We start from the raw sequence: 18,981 nt of genomic DNA on the forward strand, positions 1-18,981 counted from the left end.
TGTCGCTGTCACCAATTCCACCACGCACTCAGACTTACGACTGCCTTGTGAGGCACATGAAAGTGATGGATGAAAGTTTTCCTCTCCCAGGGCGCGGGGCTGAATTAAATTGAAAGCTACTGTTTATTCCCCCTGTGTCTCGTCGCAGAATCAGGTTTGTTTGCAATTGATTTAAGCCAGGGGGGGGGGGGGGTCTTTTTGCGCAGGAAAGGCTAAGGTTTTCTTCTTGATGGGAAAGATGATTGAATTTGTTTGTCTCACGTGCCTCTCCGCTTGCTCTCTTTCTATCCTTCGCCTGTGTCAGTAAATCAGATCATCTCTCTCCCCTGTCAACACGCGCTCCTTGTTGAGCAGTCAAAGTTAATTTACAAACGTGCTCTTTGATTTCCTTCCTCCTTTTGTCTGTGTCTTCCTCTGCCTCTTCTTCTTTCCCCCCTTTTTCTTCTTCTTTCCCCCCCTCTTCTTCTTCTTTTCTTCTTCTTCTTCTTCTTTTCTTCTTCTCTTCTTCTTCTTCTTCTGCCTTTCCACTTCTCAGAAGTCCTCACAGAGCGTTTGCCTTTTATTGCTGAGAGTTCTTCTTCTTCCTCATTCACAAAGAAAGGACTTTTTTTTACAGCTTCCGTCGACAAAGCGAAGGTGCCCGGTTCACAAGCTTTGATGAGATGATGAATCCTGTCTCAAGCAGGTGATGTCTCAGGCTTTCTCCGAGCACTCCCCAGCCACACCTAGCCGTGATAGGGTTCGGTCGCTGGTTAAGGGGAGCGTGTCAACGAGGAATTCCTTTGTAGAAGAGCAGACTGGATTCGGAGCAGGCATTCTACGCAGACCCCAATGTCGCGCTGCATCGCTACGATGATGGGAAACTTCTTCCCTGGCAGTGGAGCTCCTGACGATGGTGGGAAGGAACACTAGTCTGTCGCTATGCCTGCCTGCCCTGCCACACCTTGATCACAAAGTAACCCTGTGTGGTGTGGCCGTGTGCGTGTGTGTGGTTTGTAGTGGGCAGTGAAGCAGGGTTAGGCTTCAATGTGAACATGGCCTTACCGGAGGACTGGAACCTCCCATGATGTGACGTCGAGTACCTGGCTGCATTTAGGTAAGACACTGAAATCACCGGCTACTTTAGAGAGAATGTGTCTGACTGAGGGGTCGTACTGTAGATTTAGATGCTGTGATGCCATATATCTCGGAGCCCATTGGTCATAGTTCTGACGGCGATTTAGCCTCTGAGGGCAACGAGCAATATTTCGGGGGTTCCGGTGTATCCAGCGGATATTCAAACAAAGACTTCCTCCTCTGTGCTGCGGTAATTGTTTGCAGACTGATTAGCTATTTGAAACGCGAGAATAGAGTTAGAGTTGAGACATGACGTCTATGGCTAATCTCGATTAACAAATATCTTTATATTATTGCAGATACATAAAAAAATAATAATGCAAATAATAGATAGCCGGTGCGTTCTGAGATCCGCCTCTTGTGTACACCGCCTCCTCTCCACACAGACTGTTTACTTGCATGCAACCAAAGTCTCCTCAAATGTGATTGTATTACAAATAGAAACCAGAACGCTTCCATAACAACATCTTGTTGTGTTGCCTACAGATTCTGCATATTATATTCATATTTGTTCATAGAGATGACCCTGAAAGTGACTTGGTGGGAAGGCTCTGCACTGCATAGTTTGACAAATGATGTTGTGGGGGCTGTTGAGTATGTAGGGAGCTCCTCCTAATACCAGGCCTGATTTCTATTAGGTCCACTTCTGGTGCTATTTATAACCTCACACAAAACATACGCACACACAGCTTGAGAGGTCTACAAGTGTACAAGCATGGACTCACCACAGACATGTTCGTGTCTCATACACATCTCTGGTTTATACAGCTGGTACGGAGCAGGTCTGGATTGGTTCCAGCGCTCTTTGAAGATGAACCCATGTTTGCGACCGTGTGTCCGTCTGGCCCCGAGCCAAACCCATCAAACTGACAGGTCACTGTCTTCTCCCAGCTTTTGGCACGCAAGCCCCGGGAAGCACACCTCAGCCCGTTAATGCACCCCAGACCTCTGTGTGCTCTCACTCTCCCTCTCTTCACCTTTTATTGTTTCGTCCCCCTACATCCGCCTCTTTCCACACATGGGTACGTAATGCACCGATGACAACCACTTCATATATGTATATCACGGCGACATTATTTATTATCCATCACTGAGCCAGTAGTCAGTGCATCAGTGCAGCATGCCTCACACACAAGCTGGTATTCTATTTGTCTCCCTCTATATTGATATTGACAGCAGAGTATTATTCACATAAATTAAATAGCATTGACTGTTAACACGTGTAAAACCTAACAACTGTGTACAGCATCTAATGAACTCTCAGCAAAGGTGATGACTCTGCAGTCTGAACTAAATCATCACAGGTATCCAAATTGCTAAAATAATTGCTAATACAATTGCGTATTTAAATTGTTTTGAGAAAAGCTAATATTCTGCCTGTTCTGTTACTTTTAACTGGAATCAATGTCGTCTAGCTGTGACAGGCAGGGATTGTAGGATGTCATGTCGTGTGGCTGAAGAACAATATATAAAAAAATGAACGACACTACGACAAAGTTGGTTAAAAATCCATTTTGAAATGCAGGCTTTTGGTTAAAACACTTAAGTCTCAAACCCAAGATGAGATACCGCTGTTGATATCTTCAGGGTTCTTCCACAGAAGACATTGTACAACTCTTTTCACAGGCTGCGTAGTACTCCTTGTGATGAGTACATTGACTATCGTGTGTAAAATTAGTGGAGTGCCCCTTTAATTCTTGCACGGCCCTTGTCGGAGATGTTCCATCTGTATTTGTGCCAATCAATGCATATTTAAGTTACGCACATGGCAGCGATGCACTGAGCTTCAGTTAAACTCTCTGTTAACATCAAATTGGACACACTTTGTTTTACAGTAGTTTTGGTACGTGTATGTTTGTACAGGGGTGCATGCATCCATATGAGTGAACATGCATGTGGAGAGGCTTGTACTGTGTTTGTGTGTTCTGTTCTGTACGTAATTGTAGGTTATTAAAACAAAATTATGGAAGAGGTCCAAAGATATAAAGTGGAAGAGAACGAGAGTTTGGGTGTGTATCACCTCAGACTCTGGCGCCATTAATCCCCCGAGGCTGTAGCAGTATTGGACAATTCATAGGCCCCACGGGACAACAGCAAACCTGTGTTCACAGCTCGTAGATCTACCACACACACACACACACACACACACACACACACACACACACACACACACACACACACACTCGTGCACGCAAAGTGTTACAGGTTACAGATACAAATGCACATGCTGCACACAAGCTTATAGAAATGCAAAATGCCATGAAGGTGCGTCAATGTGCACAGAAACACAGAAACACAGAGAAACAAATGCTCACACATGCAACTTATAAATAAATGTGCTTACACATTTACAACCACACGCTGACTGACACATGTGCATGGACACCTGATACACACGGCCTCTGTCTCTCTCTCTTTCAATATCATTGTTTTTCTGTGTGTTGTGGTCCTCTCCTTCCTCCCTCTCCGTCTTCGGGATGCTGTGCGTGCCTTGCAGCCGGCACCTACCCATTCCTCCGCTGGCCCTTGCCACGTTGCATTTGCAGGGGATCAAGTCTGAGCCTCCAGAAAGCACAGAGAAAAAAGATAAGAAAATTGGCCCTAATGAAAACCAGAAGCACCGTCTCTCTCTCTCTCTCTCTCTCTCTCTCTCTCTCTCTCCCTCTCTCTCTCTCTCTCTCTCTCTCTCCTCATCCTCCTCCCTTCACTCCCTCTTCTGCCATGAACTTGGAAAGACGAGAGAGGAGGAGAATTAAACTTAATTCAAACCAGCTCTCAGCAGCGCCAGATGACAGGGCTTTGAAGTGTAAGTGTGCGTGTGTGAGTTTTTCGCTCTCTTATTCTCTCTCTCCTCTCCTGCTCTCCTCAACTTTTTCCTTTTTTATGAACGGAGGGGGAAAGCCTTGAAGCTCTGCAATTTAACCTTTTGTTGACCGGTTTGATGAGTACTGCTGCCTCTCTAGACTCTAGATGTTCTACCTAAATGAGCCTCACCTGGCTCTTTACTGCATGGGTTTCATTTCTCCAATGGTGAAAACTTCTGGTTTGGAAGCTTTTCTGAGCCTTTTAATACTTAACAATCAGTAAAAACATAGGAAACCGCTTGTAATGGTAATTATCTCTGGCAGATTGTTTAACTGAAAAACTTGCCGTCACACCTTTTGCATAACTGTAACCCAACCTCAAATGTGTTTACACTCTTTTTATTGAAGTGATAACATATCTGTTTGGCAAAAATGGAATTGTATTTTAGATTATTAGATAGCTAGTTTATTCTACTGTGTATATTAACAAAACAAACCTAAGGAATTGATACTTATCTAAGATTTGTTTAGAAATATTAAATGCCTTATCTACAGCTTGCGGTCCTCAACCAATGCTACATTTCAGCCCTTTGCCCTCGATGTTAGAACCTGGAGTGCATTGGATATGAAGGCATAATCAAGATGTGGAAAAGGATAAATTAGGGACCTAGAGTAATTACACAAAGATGAGTAGTCTCTAGAAAGGAAGTTTTCCTTGGCTCAAGAAAATACCACTATGCCATGACCTACTGCTGTAATAACCTGTGTGAGCACATTTGTGTGCACTTAAAATCATGTTGGATCACAATTGCCAAAAGCTGAATGCACTCATCAGGATCAGAAGAGGAATAATTAGTCAGAGCTGAGCAAAAATGGGAAAAAAGCTCTTTTGTGAGGTTTGGCCTGGTGCAGTTAATAGACTAAAGAATACATTCGATGTTAGGAAGGCTTGATGGGCAATGGGAGATATGTATGTGTGCACAGAGGCAGAGGTGGTGGTCACTGCCTTTTAATTCAAGCCCATAAATATCTACAACGCGTTAGATGGTTCAGAATACACTCAGTTACAATGCATTAGCCATCCTGTGAGGTAATCAATAAAGCAAGTCAACTCAACTACAATCAAATGACTTCATCCCCTGGGTAGACCCTAAGACTCTCAACGTATGACAACAAAGGTTCCCATTTAAAGTAGAACATTTAAACGGACACTTTAAATGAAATGTTTTCTAGTTTTAGTAAAACATTACGTCCTCCAGCCAAGCAGCAGCAAATGGATGAGTGCTATATTTCCAGCCTTTGTTGGCAGTGATAATGACATTTTATCTGTGTGTGTTTATCACACAGATTCAAGTTAGATGAGTCTCATCTTAATTATTGTCTGTCATCATAGTTGATGTATCATTTTGGTCCTTTGGTGGAGGTTTCTACGGTCTGAGAAGATAACCTGATCATGTCAGGCTTGGGAAGCTGAGAAGTGTAAGATCCAGAGTTTTTGACCACTCTTTTTAATCTGCCTCACGACCAAAATTCCTCAGTTGATACTGACACATGCACCTGTTGCTATGTAAACCAAACAATACTAAACACAAAGTTTACACTTCGTGCTTACCAAGGCAATTCCACTCACAGTAAGATCTAGCTGGGAGACAGCCAGCAGTGGTTTAGATTGCAACCTCTTCACTCAGGATGCCCCGTAGCTTCCAGCTCGGTCGTAAAGTCTCCCCTCCCTTAATTAACAGAAAGGCTTTTTCATCTCCACATGCATAGCCTCTGATTCACACACACTTGGTCTTCCAAAAAAAACACTGGTTTCCCTCCATGCCAGTCTGCTAATTGATTACTGTGGGTTTTTATTTCCTTAAATGTCAGGATATTATTGCATGGGGTGGGGGCTCGAACTGATGATTCCAGCAGTTTTCATTATCGTGACCAGAATTGTCTCTGTTTGTGTTCAAGGTTGTAGGATGGTGAGTTGGGGGGAGACCTCAGTTGTTAAAGTATCGTTGACGGTCAAGGTTTCCCCCTGCGGCGTGTGTCGGCCCACTTGTGGCCAACTCCCTTTAGTGTGGGGTCTTTTATGGACCAAATGTTAATGGGCCAAGGATGTGTGCAAATGTAAGTTATTGAGTGGGTGGAGAAAGAGGGAGAAAATCTGCGACACATGCGATAAAATCTGAAACTTGAGCGGAGTGGTTGTTAATTTCACATAATTGTCTTGTTTGAGTTGTTGGCTTCCTTGAAGCTCTTGAACTGATACTACAACAGATCATGTTAATGCTGACATGATTTTTACCTCTTTCATCCACTGTTCATTCATGACCTTACTCACTCAGCATTTTGTTATACTCCTTCCCCTACAGGTTTCTTAAAGCCATAAGTCTTTCATTTTCAATCTCTCTGTATCTTTATCTCTCAAACTTCTTTTTAACCTCCATCCTATTCCTTCATCTTTTTAACATGACGTGTTGCTCTGAAATATTGCCAGATGCACTCACACACAGTGACGCACACACTCTGTGTATCCTTTCTGTCTGGGACTACCAAAAAGTTCCTAATACTACCTCCCGCCTCTCCCTCTGACAGCTGTGTGTACGCATGGATGTTGTGTTGTGGCGGGGGGGTGTGGTGTGTGCAGTTGAGGGTTATAATTTGGTGGTGAACAAGAGCTGGAAAAACCGGTGGCCTCCGGAGTTCAGGGCACGCTGCTCGCCCACAGCCGGCAAACCAGCATCGTGTTCCTGAGGTCGGCAAAGTACAGAGGACCTACGACGGAACCCTGTGGTACTCCGTCACTCGTAGACCTCACCAATACACTGCTCGCCCAAATATCCCAGACCCCCAGCAAATTCCTGCGTAGACTCTGAGCGAATCCGAGAGAAGCACTTCTTTTGCCATCTGGGAAGTCTATAACTATTTATAAACTATGTTAGACGTCCTAAATCATGCTTAACCACATTACTGTGACGCATTCTACTTTTATACAAAGTCCACTTTAGTGTGTCAACCCTAGTTCAGTGATTAGTCATTATAGTTCATAGATACCCTGACAGATACAGAAAACCAAACTAAGAGTTATTTATTACTTTTCTTCTTTAAGAAATGTTTACTTGACATGGTCTAGAATTGCATTAATTGGATTAATTAAAACACGTTGTGTCCAGCTCTCTAAAAACATTAATGAAGCTAAAGATAAATTCCAGCTAGTCTAATGTTATGTGATCTAAAGTTACCTTCCTGTGTAAAACATACAAACTGTATGATTGGTCACCATAAACCGGACTGTGTTTTCCACTCACAACTTGCAGTGAATCATTACACACTTACACTGTTGAGTGGATTTATGTGCATGACACATTGCACACAAACACTCCCTCCCTACCAGTTGTAATTTGCTCTGCCACACACATACTGTACATACAAACTCATTAGGTGGATGTTTGCTTTGAAAACCATGAAAGGGAGAGAAAAGCCATAAAATAATTGATACTGATATACAGCAATAATGACATGTTCGGCTGGTTACATCATACACCACGATAATCATCAGAAAGACAATAAGCCCGCTAAAAGCATTATCTCCATCTGTACATTGTAATAGTAGTCCTCTTAATCAAGTAGTTCTCTTTTAGCCATCAGAGGTGACAGAGTGTATTATGTATATAGCTTGCCTGCCGCAAGTCGATAATTGTTTTTAGAAAAGAGAAATGGTGTAAAATCATTTTTATGGTAAACTTTATCAGAATATGGGACTCGGAGAGGTGCATGAAGTGAAGCACTCTGGGAAACTGTTGATGTGAAACTGGTATTTTAACCAGTCTGTATGTTTAGCTGTGCATTTCACATCCTTTAACACAGTTCCATGTATTTGGATATGGTCAAAGTAAAAATTGTAAAACTGTTTATATTCACACAGTTGGTATCTTAAAATCTTGGCTTATCTTGCTCTGGGATTTAATTGTACATTTGATTGGGTTGAGGAGCAGTTTCTTATCTTGAAATATATACTAAGTGTATTTTGGAGCAGTTTTACTTCCCCTCCAAATCCCATTAACATATACTGTATGCAGCTTCAAAGTTTACAATTCATGACAACAAGAAGCCAGTCATCCTATCATTCAGCCAGCCTAATAAATAGATGTTACACTTGCAGATGCAAGAATATCTGTTAATTAAAACGCAGCACAACTTTTTGATAGGCCTTCTTAAGAAAGATGTGATTAAAATAATGCGTGTTGGTAGGGAGACTACCCCTCAGTCAGCAGGACAAGATTTAGCGTTACTTATCAGCAAACTTTACGTGCTGTGAGTGTTTTTGAGAAACTGAATGTCTGCTTTCTGGCCTTTCTGCCGGAGGGCAGCCAGCAAAAAACCAAATGCATGCATGCATTTGGTTTTAAACAAAGTGTTCTATATACAGATAAGCCACAATTCTTGGTTAGAGATACTAGGATGCGTACACAACCTCTCTTTTACAGTCTCCGCTATAAATACATTATTTTGTTGACATTGCTTTTTCCTAGGACGGTGGTTATGCCGATTGCCAACGAGTTTGCCCCAGACGTGGTTCTGGTATCTTCAGGCTTTGATGCGGTCGACGGACATGCTCCACCCCTGGGAGGATACAAACTGACAGCCAAATGTAAGTGCTGACCACAGTTACCCAGTTAATCCTTCTCTGTTTATTAAGCCATAGATACAAATTTGCAAAATAACTTTAAATGATGCGTACACATTTTAATGCATGCCCTCCACAGTCTCACTACTGTTGTCAAATGTCCTGCCTGTGCAATGCAACAGAACAGACTGACTGACACACCCCTTTGTGTTTATTTTGTGCCTCTTACTTCCGTATTCAGATCAAGACATTGGCATGCCAGCAAAGAGCTTTTCTAAAACCATACCAAAGACCTCAACTAAGAGCAGGGGTCTTGGTTGTTAAGGGGGTGATATGGGTGGTTAGAGGGGATTGCAGGAAGAGGGGATATGGGTGGAATTTAGGGGAGAAAAAAGTATGGCTGAATGCATATATTAAAACTCTACTCCTCCTGAAAGAAAAAAGATCAAAGACTGTGACCGAGCCTAAACGCAAAGCCATATTTATTCAAATTAAACCTGGCTCATATTATGGCTTGTTTTTTGGCCCCAAGTAAATCCACAGTGCACTCTCTTTCTCTCTTCCTCTCTTCCTCTTTCTGCTATAGCCACCCCTTTTCTTATCCATGCTCAAACCTTCTTTTTCGCTCTTTTTTTCTTTGATCAATATCCAAAAAGGAAGTCAGAGCTTAAACAGCAGTACTCTTTTTTCTCCCCCCCCTTCTATGCCCTCTCTTTGCTGTCATTTCCTGTGTGTCCAGGCTTTGGCTACCTGACCAGGCAGCTGATGGGTCTGGCAGGCGGTCGGTTGGTTCTTGCCCTGGAGGGGGGTCACGACCTCACAGCCATATGTGATGCGTCCGAAGCCTGCGTCTCTGCTCTGCTTGGCAATGAGGTAAGATGAGAGCCAAGAGGAGGAGGGATAGATTACTATCAAAATAACCTTGAGCAAGGCACTAAGACTCGACAAATACATTTTAAATTGTGGACTAAGTCTACGTCTGCTGTGAGAATAAATGGGGAGTGAGGTTTACGATGGGAGTAGACACACCACAAATACCCCAGAGAGAAAGTCTGACCTGGTTAGACCCTGCTGCTCTCTGAGACTAAATTATTTTTATTGTACACAATTCATAGTAATACCAGCAATATGATATGCAACTACGTTGATTTCTAAGTCAGTTCTAATGAATGCATTAATGAGCTTTATAAACAGCCACATCAGTGTAGTTTGTATGTTTCATTGAAGTGAACATACTGGACTTCAAGCAGATTAAGAGCATTTGGTTTATTAGGCATTTGGCATAGATTTCTAATAACAGATTTTTACGACACCTTGCTTTGAACATCATTCACATCTCAGGCAACTTTGAGATTGTGAGTTCCCCTGACTTGGTGACTCACATGACATCAAATGTAGTCATGAATTAACACTTGAGAGAGGATGGCAACAAGAATGACTTTAAACGCCAAACACAATAAAGGTGCAGAATAAGTATTTACCTTCTTACATAAATACATAAAGTTAAAAACACAGGACAAGCTTGCTTGTAGAGAAATCTCTTTTATATCTCAGTACTCTTTTATATGGGCCAAAACCATCTTCTCTCCATCTCTACCACTCAGGCAGGAAGCCAGCACCACACACACACAAACACACTGCTATGCACACAAACAAAAACACACACACACACACACGCACGCACATGCTACACACAGACAGACACACGCACAATCACGTCAGAGGGAGAGGATTTCCAGGCAGAAGGTTAATTGTGGGAGTGTGTAGGTTGGGCTGTGGAACTGAACAAACATCGGCGCTCTGTGATTCATGGCGCACAACAGAATAGCCTCAAAGCCGCCCACTCTTTTCTTCCAGCTAATGGAGAGGCTGGAGTGCTTTTTTGGACGGGCTGCTCGGTCTCATTTTCTCCCCCCAGATTATGCGTCCAAGATATCTCGATGCTTTTATTTTTAAAAGACTACTGAACTGTGGTACAGAATTAAGATTATGGAGCTTTAGGAGAAGAGAAGAGTGTGTGACTTACAGTTTGTTTGTGTAGCACACTTGTGTCTCTGAAGTCCACTAGTAATATGTTGCTGTTTTGTTCACAATCCATTTAGTCTCTGAACACTCATGAACAGGACAGAAATGCACATTTTTGTAGGCGTACAGCCAGAGAGGAGTGACATGCCTGTTCAGTACCGCCCATAACTTTTGGGCACTTGAAGCTTGCCAAGTTATTTTTCTTTAGTATGTCTGAAAATGTTGTATGAGATGTGTTGTGCCGTCTTACAGTGGCTTGAGTGATTGGAAACTCTTACATTAATTTCATTTGTATTGAAAAACTCAAGTATTGTTGCAGGCCCAGTGTACGTGCTAAAGTTATTAGCATCTACCCACTGAGACATGGACTACATATGGTCATCATAATATGGTGTGATAATGAATTGGTGTGGAAACGGGAAATACAGTGGAAGGTAAATGTTCTGGAACAGTTAAAGATGGTTACTCTTGCCATTGTCTTTGTTTCGATATGGCACTGGTGAGTGCTCGTAAAGGTCAAGCATTCACATTTCACACACGCTTTGTATAGATAGAAAAGATATTTCTATAGTATAGATATTTCAGTCTTGATTTTAAAACAAACCAAGCCTGCTATGAATAAAAGTTAGCGATTGGATTTGTTAAGCTCTGAATCTGTATCTGCCTTGTTGAAGGTGGTATCTGTGCACTCCTGGAACTCTTGTTCCTGCCCTGCGGACAGCTCAAGCTATAAATGAGTTCTTGGAATCGTAAAAAAAAAAAAAAAAGAAAAGAACAGCATGGCCTTGTTCCATGTAGATCTTGGAGTCAGAGCAAAACAAACAGAACAATAACACAGGATCACATTAATAAGACCCGGTCACTGCGACCAACCAGTCCACCGTGTTGTGGAAGATGGAGACTGATCACTGCAGACAGATGAACCATGAACTTTAACGTGGCATTGCTTTAGGTGGAACCTGCGACAATGTTATTAACCCTTGAATGTTTCTACGTACCAAACCTATCAAAGAAAACTAACGGCTCTGCTGGAGCGAGGCTTTGCATGAGACGGGAAATGCACAAACTCTAGGCTTAATCTAATAACTTAACTGTGTTTACCTGCACTGTGCCCACCAATGACTCAAAGTTACATAGAGTAACACTGCCATTACAGCTGGTAAGGATTCAGGAATTCAAGGACACTCCAGCAGGGCGGATGCTTTTAGCTGTCACGGAGGTTTGTGCTCAGGACTTCCAGTTTGAAGGACACTCTCTCGTTACTCACAGCACCGCCCTGCTGCAAAAATAATGAATTGGATCAGGGGGTTTGCTTCTTGGGTTTCAACAGCCTCAGCAGGGGTTTGGAGGAGGTCACTGGATGGGTGCCATAGGGAGCTGAAAATTTGAAAATAGGCAGGAGGCAGGGAGCGCCAATTGCCTCAGCAGGACACCCCTCTCACCCGAGCCCCCTCACTGGTACGCATCTGAAAATGGTTACCCTCACACCTCTTCCAGCAGGGTCAGCCTGGGCCTAGGGATCAGATAATAAAGGGAAATGGAGTAATCATTTGAAGTAGGAAAGGAATGAAACTATTGCACTGAGAACAGTACATATGCAGGTCTTCAAAGTATGGAATTAATTATTTATTATATGCAGGTTTTTTGAAAACTTTGAGTTGTACATAAAGTATTGTACAAACAATTAGTTTTTATTTTATTATTATTATTATTATTATATGATTCCTGTCATTTTATATTTTATAGACGTCATTTATAAATCATTTTTGTTCAGAATTACAATTTTTACAATACAACACACATTATATTGAACACCAACCATAGTCCCTAGTACATTTCTGGAAAAACAACGTCATTTTCTTTCTTTTTTATTAAACCTGTACAGCATAGAAGTCACGACTATGATGTTTCAGCTTCAGGGAAATCTTGAATGGAAACGTTAAAAGCTATCATGACAGAAGTCTTATAGTAAGAGTTGCACAGCGTGCCTCATTAGCAGAAGATGGCTTTGATAAAGTGATGAACAACAACACAAATGTAGATGTTGTCGACTTGACTCATGTTCTCATGACATGCTTGACAAAGTTGGCTTTTTGGCAGCAAGTGATGTCAGCTGGTTCAAAGGCAGATCATTCAGTTGTGTGGAGCTTTGATAACTAATAGCAAAGGAAAAAAGAGAGGATAAAATGTCCCTGATCAGATCAAAATGGCAGGAAGCAAGTGTTTTTATCATAATCTCAGCAAACGTCTCTGTAATGGACTAGGAATGTAGCTTGAAAATGTCAGTGAGGGACTGAGCTGGAGGGAGATAAAAGGCCTGACGTTTTTTTGTAATATTCTTTATTTGCTGACAAATGGCCTCAGATAGCAAATGGAATCAGAATAAGAAACGGCGCTATAGTCTCACTAACCAGGTCAAACAACAAGTGGCCAATGGTCCAATGAATTTTGGACTTTGAATGTGCCCACTAAGGTGTGTGTGTGTGTGTGTGTGTGTGTGTGTGTGTGTGTGTGTGTGTGTGTGTGTGAGTGTGTGTGAGTGTGTGTGAGTGTGTGAGAGAGAGTTGGCTGACTGTGAATAGAGTGAATGAGTAGGCTGAGGCATGGGACCACAGCTGGATTAGCTTGTCAGCTGTACTTTTGTTTGTAAAGCTTCAAACTGCCTGAGGGTTTGTATTGTCTGGAAGTGTCCAGAACTTAAGACATCATCGTAACTGTAGCATATACTGTAGCTTTAACCATAAAAACTAATTTAATTATTATGTATATTTCAGTAAGTCTTGCTTTTTTTGTACCCGACGAGTTGCTACATTGCATTTTATATGTATATAAATAACTAGTATAACTAGTGTTTTTGTTGCGTGACAGCCTCTTATGGCTGACTTCCTGAGTTCCAAAACATCCTAAAAGTGTTCCTTATACCCTCTTCACCTCCTGTGTAGCTTGCACTTCCAGTGTTTTACTGCTTGCTGGTGTGAGAAATATATCTGTGCTTTTATTGGCAGGTTAAGACTAGCTTTGCTATAATGAGTATTAGGTTTCCTTTGAAAGCATCTCAAATTAGCTGGGAAAGAGAGGGATGAAAATTGCTGAATGGATTTAACAATCTCTTTTATTCACCCCCACCACTGTAGTGCGTAATCGTGCAGTCTTTTTAGTTAAATAGCTCATGAATGATGCATTGGCAACTACACTAGTCAACTCTGAACTCGGGACTAATTGATGATTGCTCGCAAACAGATGTTGGCTCAGTTCGAAGCACGGTTGTTAGCAATTATTTGATAAACAACAGGCTAATATGCTAATTGTTACCAGCTGTCAATGAGGTTACTCGGTGTGTTTACACTCCAGTTACAGTAAGACGCTTGACTTCACCTGTCCCCCCTAGGGCCTGACTATTCCCCAACAATGCTCCCAACTACAAGGCAAACCTACACCCCTTTCTGAATACACACAATACACATCATTAGCTTGTTCAGTTAGCATAACATAATCAACCGGTTTAAGTGACTGCCAACATATGCACATGGACACAACAGTAAACAATGGATGCCTTGTGCACTTTTCTTTTGCTAAACAAGTGGATTTCCTCCTCTTCCCACTGTTTTGGTTTCGGCCGCCCTTTAGAATGTTTTTACCGGGGCACATTCCTCACTCTCTGCTCATGGCTTTCCGTGTTGGCCAGGACCTGGTGCGTTGGACGGCTTTGTCACACAGAGAACTGACTTCCTCAGAAATCAATCAACACAGTGACGGCAAAACATCCTTATGAGAGACATTTGCAACATTTTATGTGGATGTTCAATCAGTGTTGATGGTAAATGTAGTCAATTGAACCAATAAACTCTTCAGTGCGTGCTATATTGACAGAGAAAGCTGAGTTCTCCTGTTGTTCTTCCTGCATCCTTCAACATCATTTGACGTGAGAGTGATGCAGATGGAGGCAAGGAAGATCTACAGGCTGCTATTTCAGTTTGTATTTCTCTGGCTATTGGGTAAGTGTTTTTGTCACCTAACGCTATTGTAAGCTGTTTTGTTGAGTTGTCTCTACGCAAAATGCTGAGTGAATTGAAGTTGGGCTTTTGTTGTAAAAATGTGAAAGCTGAAGGAGTGAATCTGTAATGAACAGCCGTTGACAATGTGTGAGTCGTTGCCCTCTTGGTTCACGCTGGTTTGGATTACGGAGCCTCCATGTTTTTTTTATTATCTGATTAAGTATAGGTTTAAACTGGGCGCCAGTAGTGCGAGCGCAATGCATCCTGGTACATGTAGGCACTCCTGTCACAGCTTCGTGAGCAGGAGAACTCAGTGCGTGACCGAGAAAGAAAGCTGAGGAATTTATTGCTTAGATCGACTACATTCACCATTATCACTGATTGGACATCCACATAAAAAGTGGCAAAGTTTCCCTTCAAACAAACTTCTCTCTCAACGACTGCATCACATCTGATTGAATGAAGATGCAGAAATCCAGGCACTCCCAGTACCACAAACTCAAATAAACAGAAATGTCGCTATGGATGATGTGGCAGACAAATGTAGGCTTGTGTGTGTGTGTGTGTGTGTGTGTGTGTGTGTGTGTGTGTGTGTGTGTGTGTGTGTGTGTGTATGTGCATAAGTGTGTTTGCCATACCTGCCAGGTGGAGGCCCCTGGAGAACCCTGACAAGAGCCATTAAAGTTTATAAGCGTGAGGCCCAGCTGTCAATCAAGATGACAGGCTGCCCCCCTCCAACCTTACTCTGAAGTGAACCCCACAAAACCCCAGAGAACCCCTGACCCTGCTCTGACACGGAGCTGGGTTAGTATGGGCTGGGCAGGGTTATGGTGAAAATTTGGCGGCTTTTGCCTTAAGGTTGGAGAAGTTTTGACAGAAAGATTGATAGGTTTTAAGTCCCAGAGTGGCAAGGAAATTTAGGGATGAGAGTGATGAATAAGTACTGATGTCTCCCCTCTGGACGGGCTGAACCTCTACGTTCTCTAGAAGATGATCTCCATAGCTGACAGCTGTGGGCAGCTCCCAGGTGTAGTTGAGTGTTGCTCTTTGATCGGCACTCAGACCGAAAAAAGCCCTGTGTAAAGAAAACTCAAGTGGCTGTATTGATGTGGGCATGTGGCTTCACAATCGCAAGGTAAACAGTAGAACTATACTATTCACTTGAGAAAGTAATCTCAGGAGTGTGCGCTTGCAGGTATTTACTTAGTCCTTATCTTCGAGCACCTTTTACTGGGCCTTGTCTTTTTTACGCCAGGAGCTTTGTCGATATTGTTAGGCTGAACAGAGCTTAACACTTAAAAGTCCCTCTGCTTATGATCAGAGTTGAAATGGACAATTTATCTGTGCACTTCCAGTGGTTTGTAGAAAAAGTGGATCATTAAACGGAATGCTTAGACCAATAGAAACAGACGAATGGCTACCAGCCGGGTGTCTTTTAACGACCGTTGTTTCTGAATAGCATATTACATGAAGCTTTCTGACATATCTTCTTGTGGTTAATCCCACATGTTATAGCAAGAATGCTCTGTTTGTGGGCCAACGTACCCCGTTTTATGTTGCTAGAACAACAGTTGAGTGCTGATTGCAACTGTTGCAATGTGAAAAAATAGGGTTGGGTCTCGGTGATTGCATGGGTAAACTATTGAACTATAGAAGGGTTGATTTACAATCACAAAACAAAATCTGTATATTGGCTGTCATGTCTTTCTAGCAAACGAGGCAATTAAGCCGCTCTATTGTTGGAGGTTTTTGGCTCAGTTTCCAAAGAGCAAATAACCCAATGTAAATATGTGTGTGTCTGTGCACACGCACTTCTGTCCATTCATGTGTGCATTATGTAGCCTGTCGTGCCACAGCAGGATTAAAGTATCCCTCTCCCCAGTCTGCCTCTTCCCTCAGCCCCCGCTGACCCCTCCCACACACTATTTGTTTTAATTAAAAGAAAACTTCCAGCCTTGGCCAAGCCAAGCCGACCGACGGTGACTTTTTCCTTTCCCCTCGGCCGTTCTACTCCCAAATCTCTGGCCAAAACGTTTTTCTTTTTCTCCATGTCTCTCTTTACATGTTTCTCAGTCGGTCCTTTATACCGTTGGGGTTATGATTGAGCAGAAAAGGGATGCGTGTTGTCTGTGTTGAAATGTAAAGCTGAATGGGTCGGTTTGACAAAATGGGATGAGAAAGTGTCGTATGTGCAGTCGACCAAAGGGGAAATTGAATCATTCCGGGTTGGGAAGGCACGTTGGGGAATAGCCCTGTTTCCTCTGAATTGTGGCTTGGAGATTTTCATAGACTTAGCCCTGCTCCCTGAGGTGTGTGTGTGTGTGTGTGTGTGTGTGTGTGTGTGTGTGTGTGTGTGTGTGTTTCAGTGTGTGCATAAGTATGCATGTATGTATTGAGCAAGTAAGTTTCCATGTGTATGCATCTGTGCACGCTTGTATGTGTCCTTAGAGTGGGACACAGTACAAAGCACACATTGTAGTTCGTGTCAAAGAGTAGCAAAGCTCTCGGAGAGTGGGAGGTGTGCATCTGCAGGCCTATTTTCTATTGTGTCAGCAGCTCAAGCTCGTTCCCCACCTCTTGGAGTGATTCAACACCGGGCTGTGGTCCACATTCAAGAGTGATCCTTTAAACCAGGAGGGAACCTCGTTAGTTCAAGTGAGGTTTGTGCTGTGATTTGGAGCAGCGTTTCTGAACACCTGTCAGTCACATTCATAAAGATACATATCCGACCGGACTCACAGTATCCAAAGAATTCCTCAAGACATTTAATGCACTTAGCCGATGTTCCCAGCAGGCATACATTCTGTGCCAAGTTGTCTGCCCGGCAGCAGTTAACTTTCAGCAGAAGTGTCCTAAATAATCTCAAAGATGTGGCTTGTGGATACTGTCGATCACTTTTAGTAGAAAACGTTAAGCAGGAAATGTGTTTTGATGTTAGTTTCTGTTGGTTTCAGTTGGACCCAATTCCTGACGAGGTGCTGCAGCAGAGACCAAATGCCAACGCTGTCCACTCTATGGAGAACGTTCTTGAAATACAGAGTGAGTGTATTATTTACACCGTTCATAACATGCATCTGCATCTATGTCATTTTATTTTATTGAACGATATTTGGTTTAGGTTTTAGTTTGTTGACTGTTTTATACACAAACCTGTGGAAACCTGTCGAGCCACAATCAGCAAATCTCTCAGCGATGAATCGGCCCAGTGTGCACACAACAGTTCCAATTGGACTTTTCCCCTGTCTTGGTCTTCTGTAGGTAAATACTGGCGTTCACTGCAGCGCTCCGCCTCCACACTCGGTTGTTCGCTGAGCGAAGCCCTTCGACGTGACGCAGAGGAAGCTGAGACTGTCTCAGCTATGGCCTCATTGTCTGTCGCCAACAAGCACATTGGAAAGAGGTAAACAATGTTATCTATGTGTCAACGACTGGTGAACCTTAGTGCACGTTTAAAGCAATCATCTGTGAGTTAGATGAGAGGTTCAGTGTCGCGCTCCTAGAACGCGCACTGATTGCCTGGCAACATCATGAGGCTACAAAACTTCAGAAAATGACCCGGCCAAGATATATTCGGGCACATAACTCCCACCACATGTCGTTTATACACTTCAATACACAAATTGACCAGATCAAATATATTGTGTAAATTAAAGAGCTGTCGAATATTGTTACATTTGGATGGACGTCTTTGTGCTAAGCTAAGCTAACCAGCTGCTGAGTCATGTCAATCTTCTCGCCTAACTCTCGTCAAGAGGCAATTAAAACGTATTTCCCAAACTGTCAAACATTTCCAGCAGCAACAGGCAGCTGTTTTCAGCTTTAAAAAAAGAGCTCTGAAACTTCCCCTGTACACTACCTGCGTCGCATCAAACGGCAGACAGGCACAATTAGGATCAAGCTGATGAGAAATGTTGTCCAGCTGTGTAACATCCAGATGTTTTCACAATGACTGTGTTGCATTAAGTGTCCATCAAAAATGTGCGTAGTCCCTTCCTAACATTTTTTGGCTCTATGCTTCTCTATAATAGCATATACAGTCAAGGTACTGTAAGTAAATAATATTACAGCATTGTTTATGGTATTATCTTTTTCCCCAGGGCTGAAGAGGAACCAATGGAAGAGGACGCTACGATGTAAAGAAACATCCCTAGCCTTTGACCACTCATACCAGTCTTCATCTTTGAGAGTGTCCTCATACAGTCGGTGTCAATTTGTAAGGCCAATCCTACGTCTCACCCCTGCCACACCAAGATGGCATCTTATTATGGGAGAAACCTAGCAGAGCTGACAAAAGTGGCACTGAACGGAAACGGAACACTGAAGATGAGCGATGCATTCGCTGATCAGCAGTGCACAGGCTGATCAGCACACATGTGTTGCGTTGTCTCTTCAAGACCTTGGATATAAGAGGATTGACTCATCC

At 42.7% G+C, this 18,981-nt stretch overlaps 1 protein-coding gene across 1 annotated transcript in view; it reads left to right on the forward strand.

Annotated features, from left to right (window-relative positions):
• The first annotated feature begins 831 nt into the window (after nt 1-831).
• Nucleotides 832-18,981, forward strand: part of LOC115026495 (histone deacetylase 4-like) — a 20,985-nt gene continuing 2,835 nt past the window's right edge. The window contains 8 exon segments of the mRNA XM_029459342.1: nt 832-911; nt 1,012-1,066; nt 1,068-1,096; nt 8,444-8,562; nt 9,278-9,411; nt 17,513-17,597; nt 17,817-17,958; nt 18,656-18,981. The exon segment at nt 18,656-18,981 is cut by the window's right edge and continues 2,835 nt beyond it. Of these exon segments, the coding sequence (XP_029315202.1) occupies nt 832-911; nt 1,012-1,066; nt 1,068-1,096; nt 8,444-8,562; nt 9,278-9,411; nt 17,513-17,597; nt 17,817-17,958; nt 18,656-18,695 (684 nt within the window). The 3' untranslated portion in view covers nt 18,696-18,981.

Source organism: Cottoperca gobio, chromosome 21, assembly GCF_900634415.1.
Source record: "Cottoperca gobio chromosome 21, fCotGob3.1, whole genome shotgun sequence".
Classification (NCBI taxonomy): Eukaryota; Metazoa; Chordata; class Actinopteri; order Perciformes; family Bovichtidae; genus Cottoperca; species Cottoperca gobio.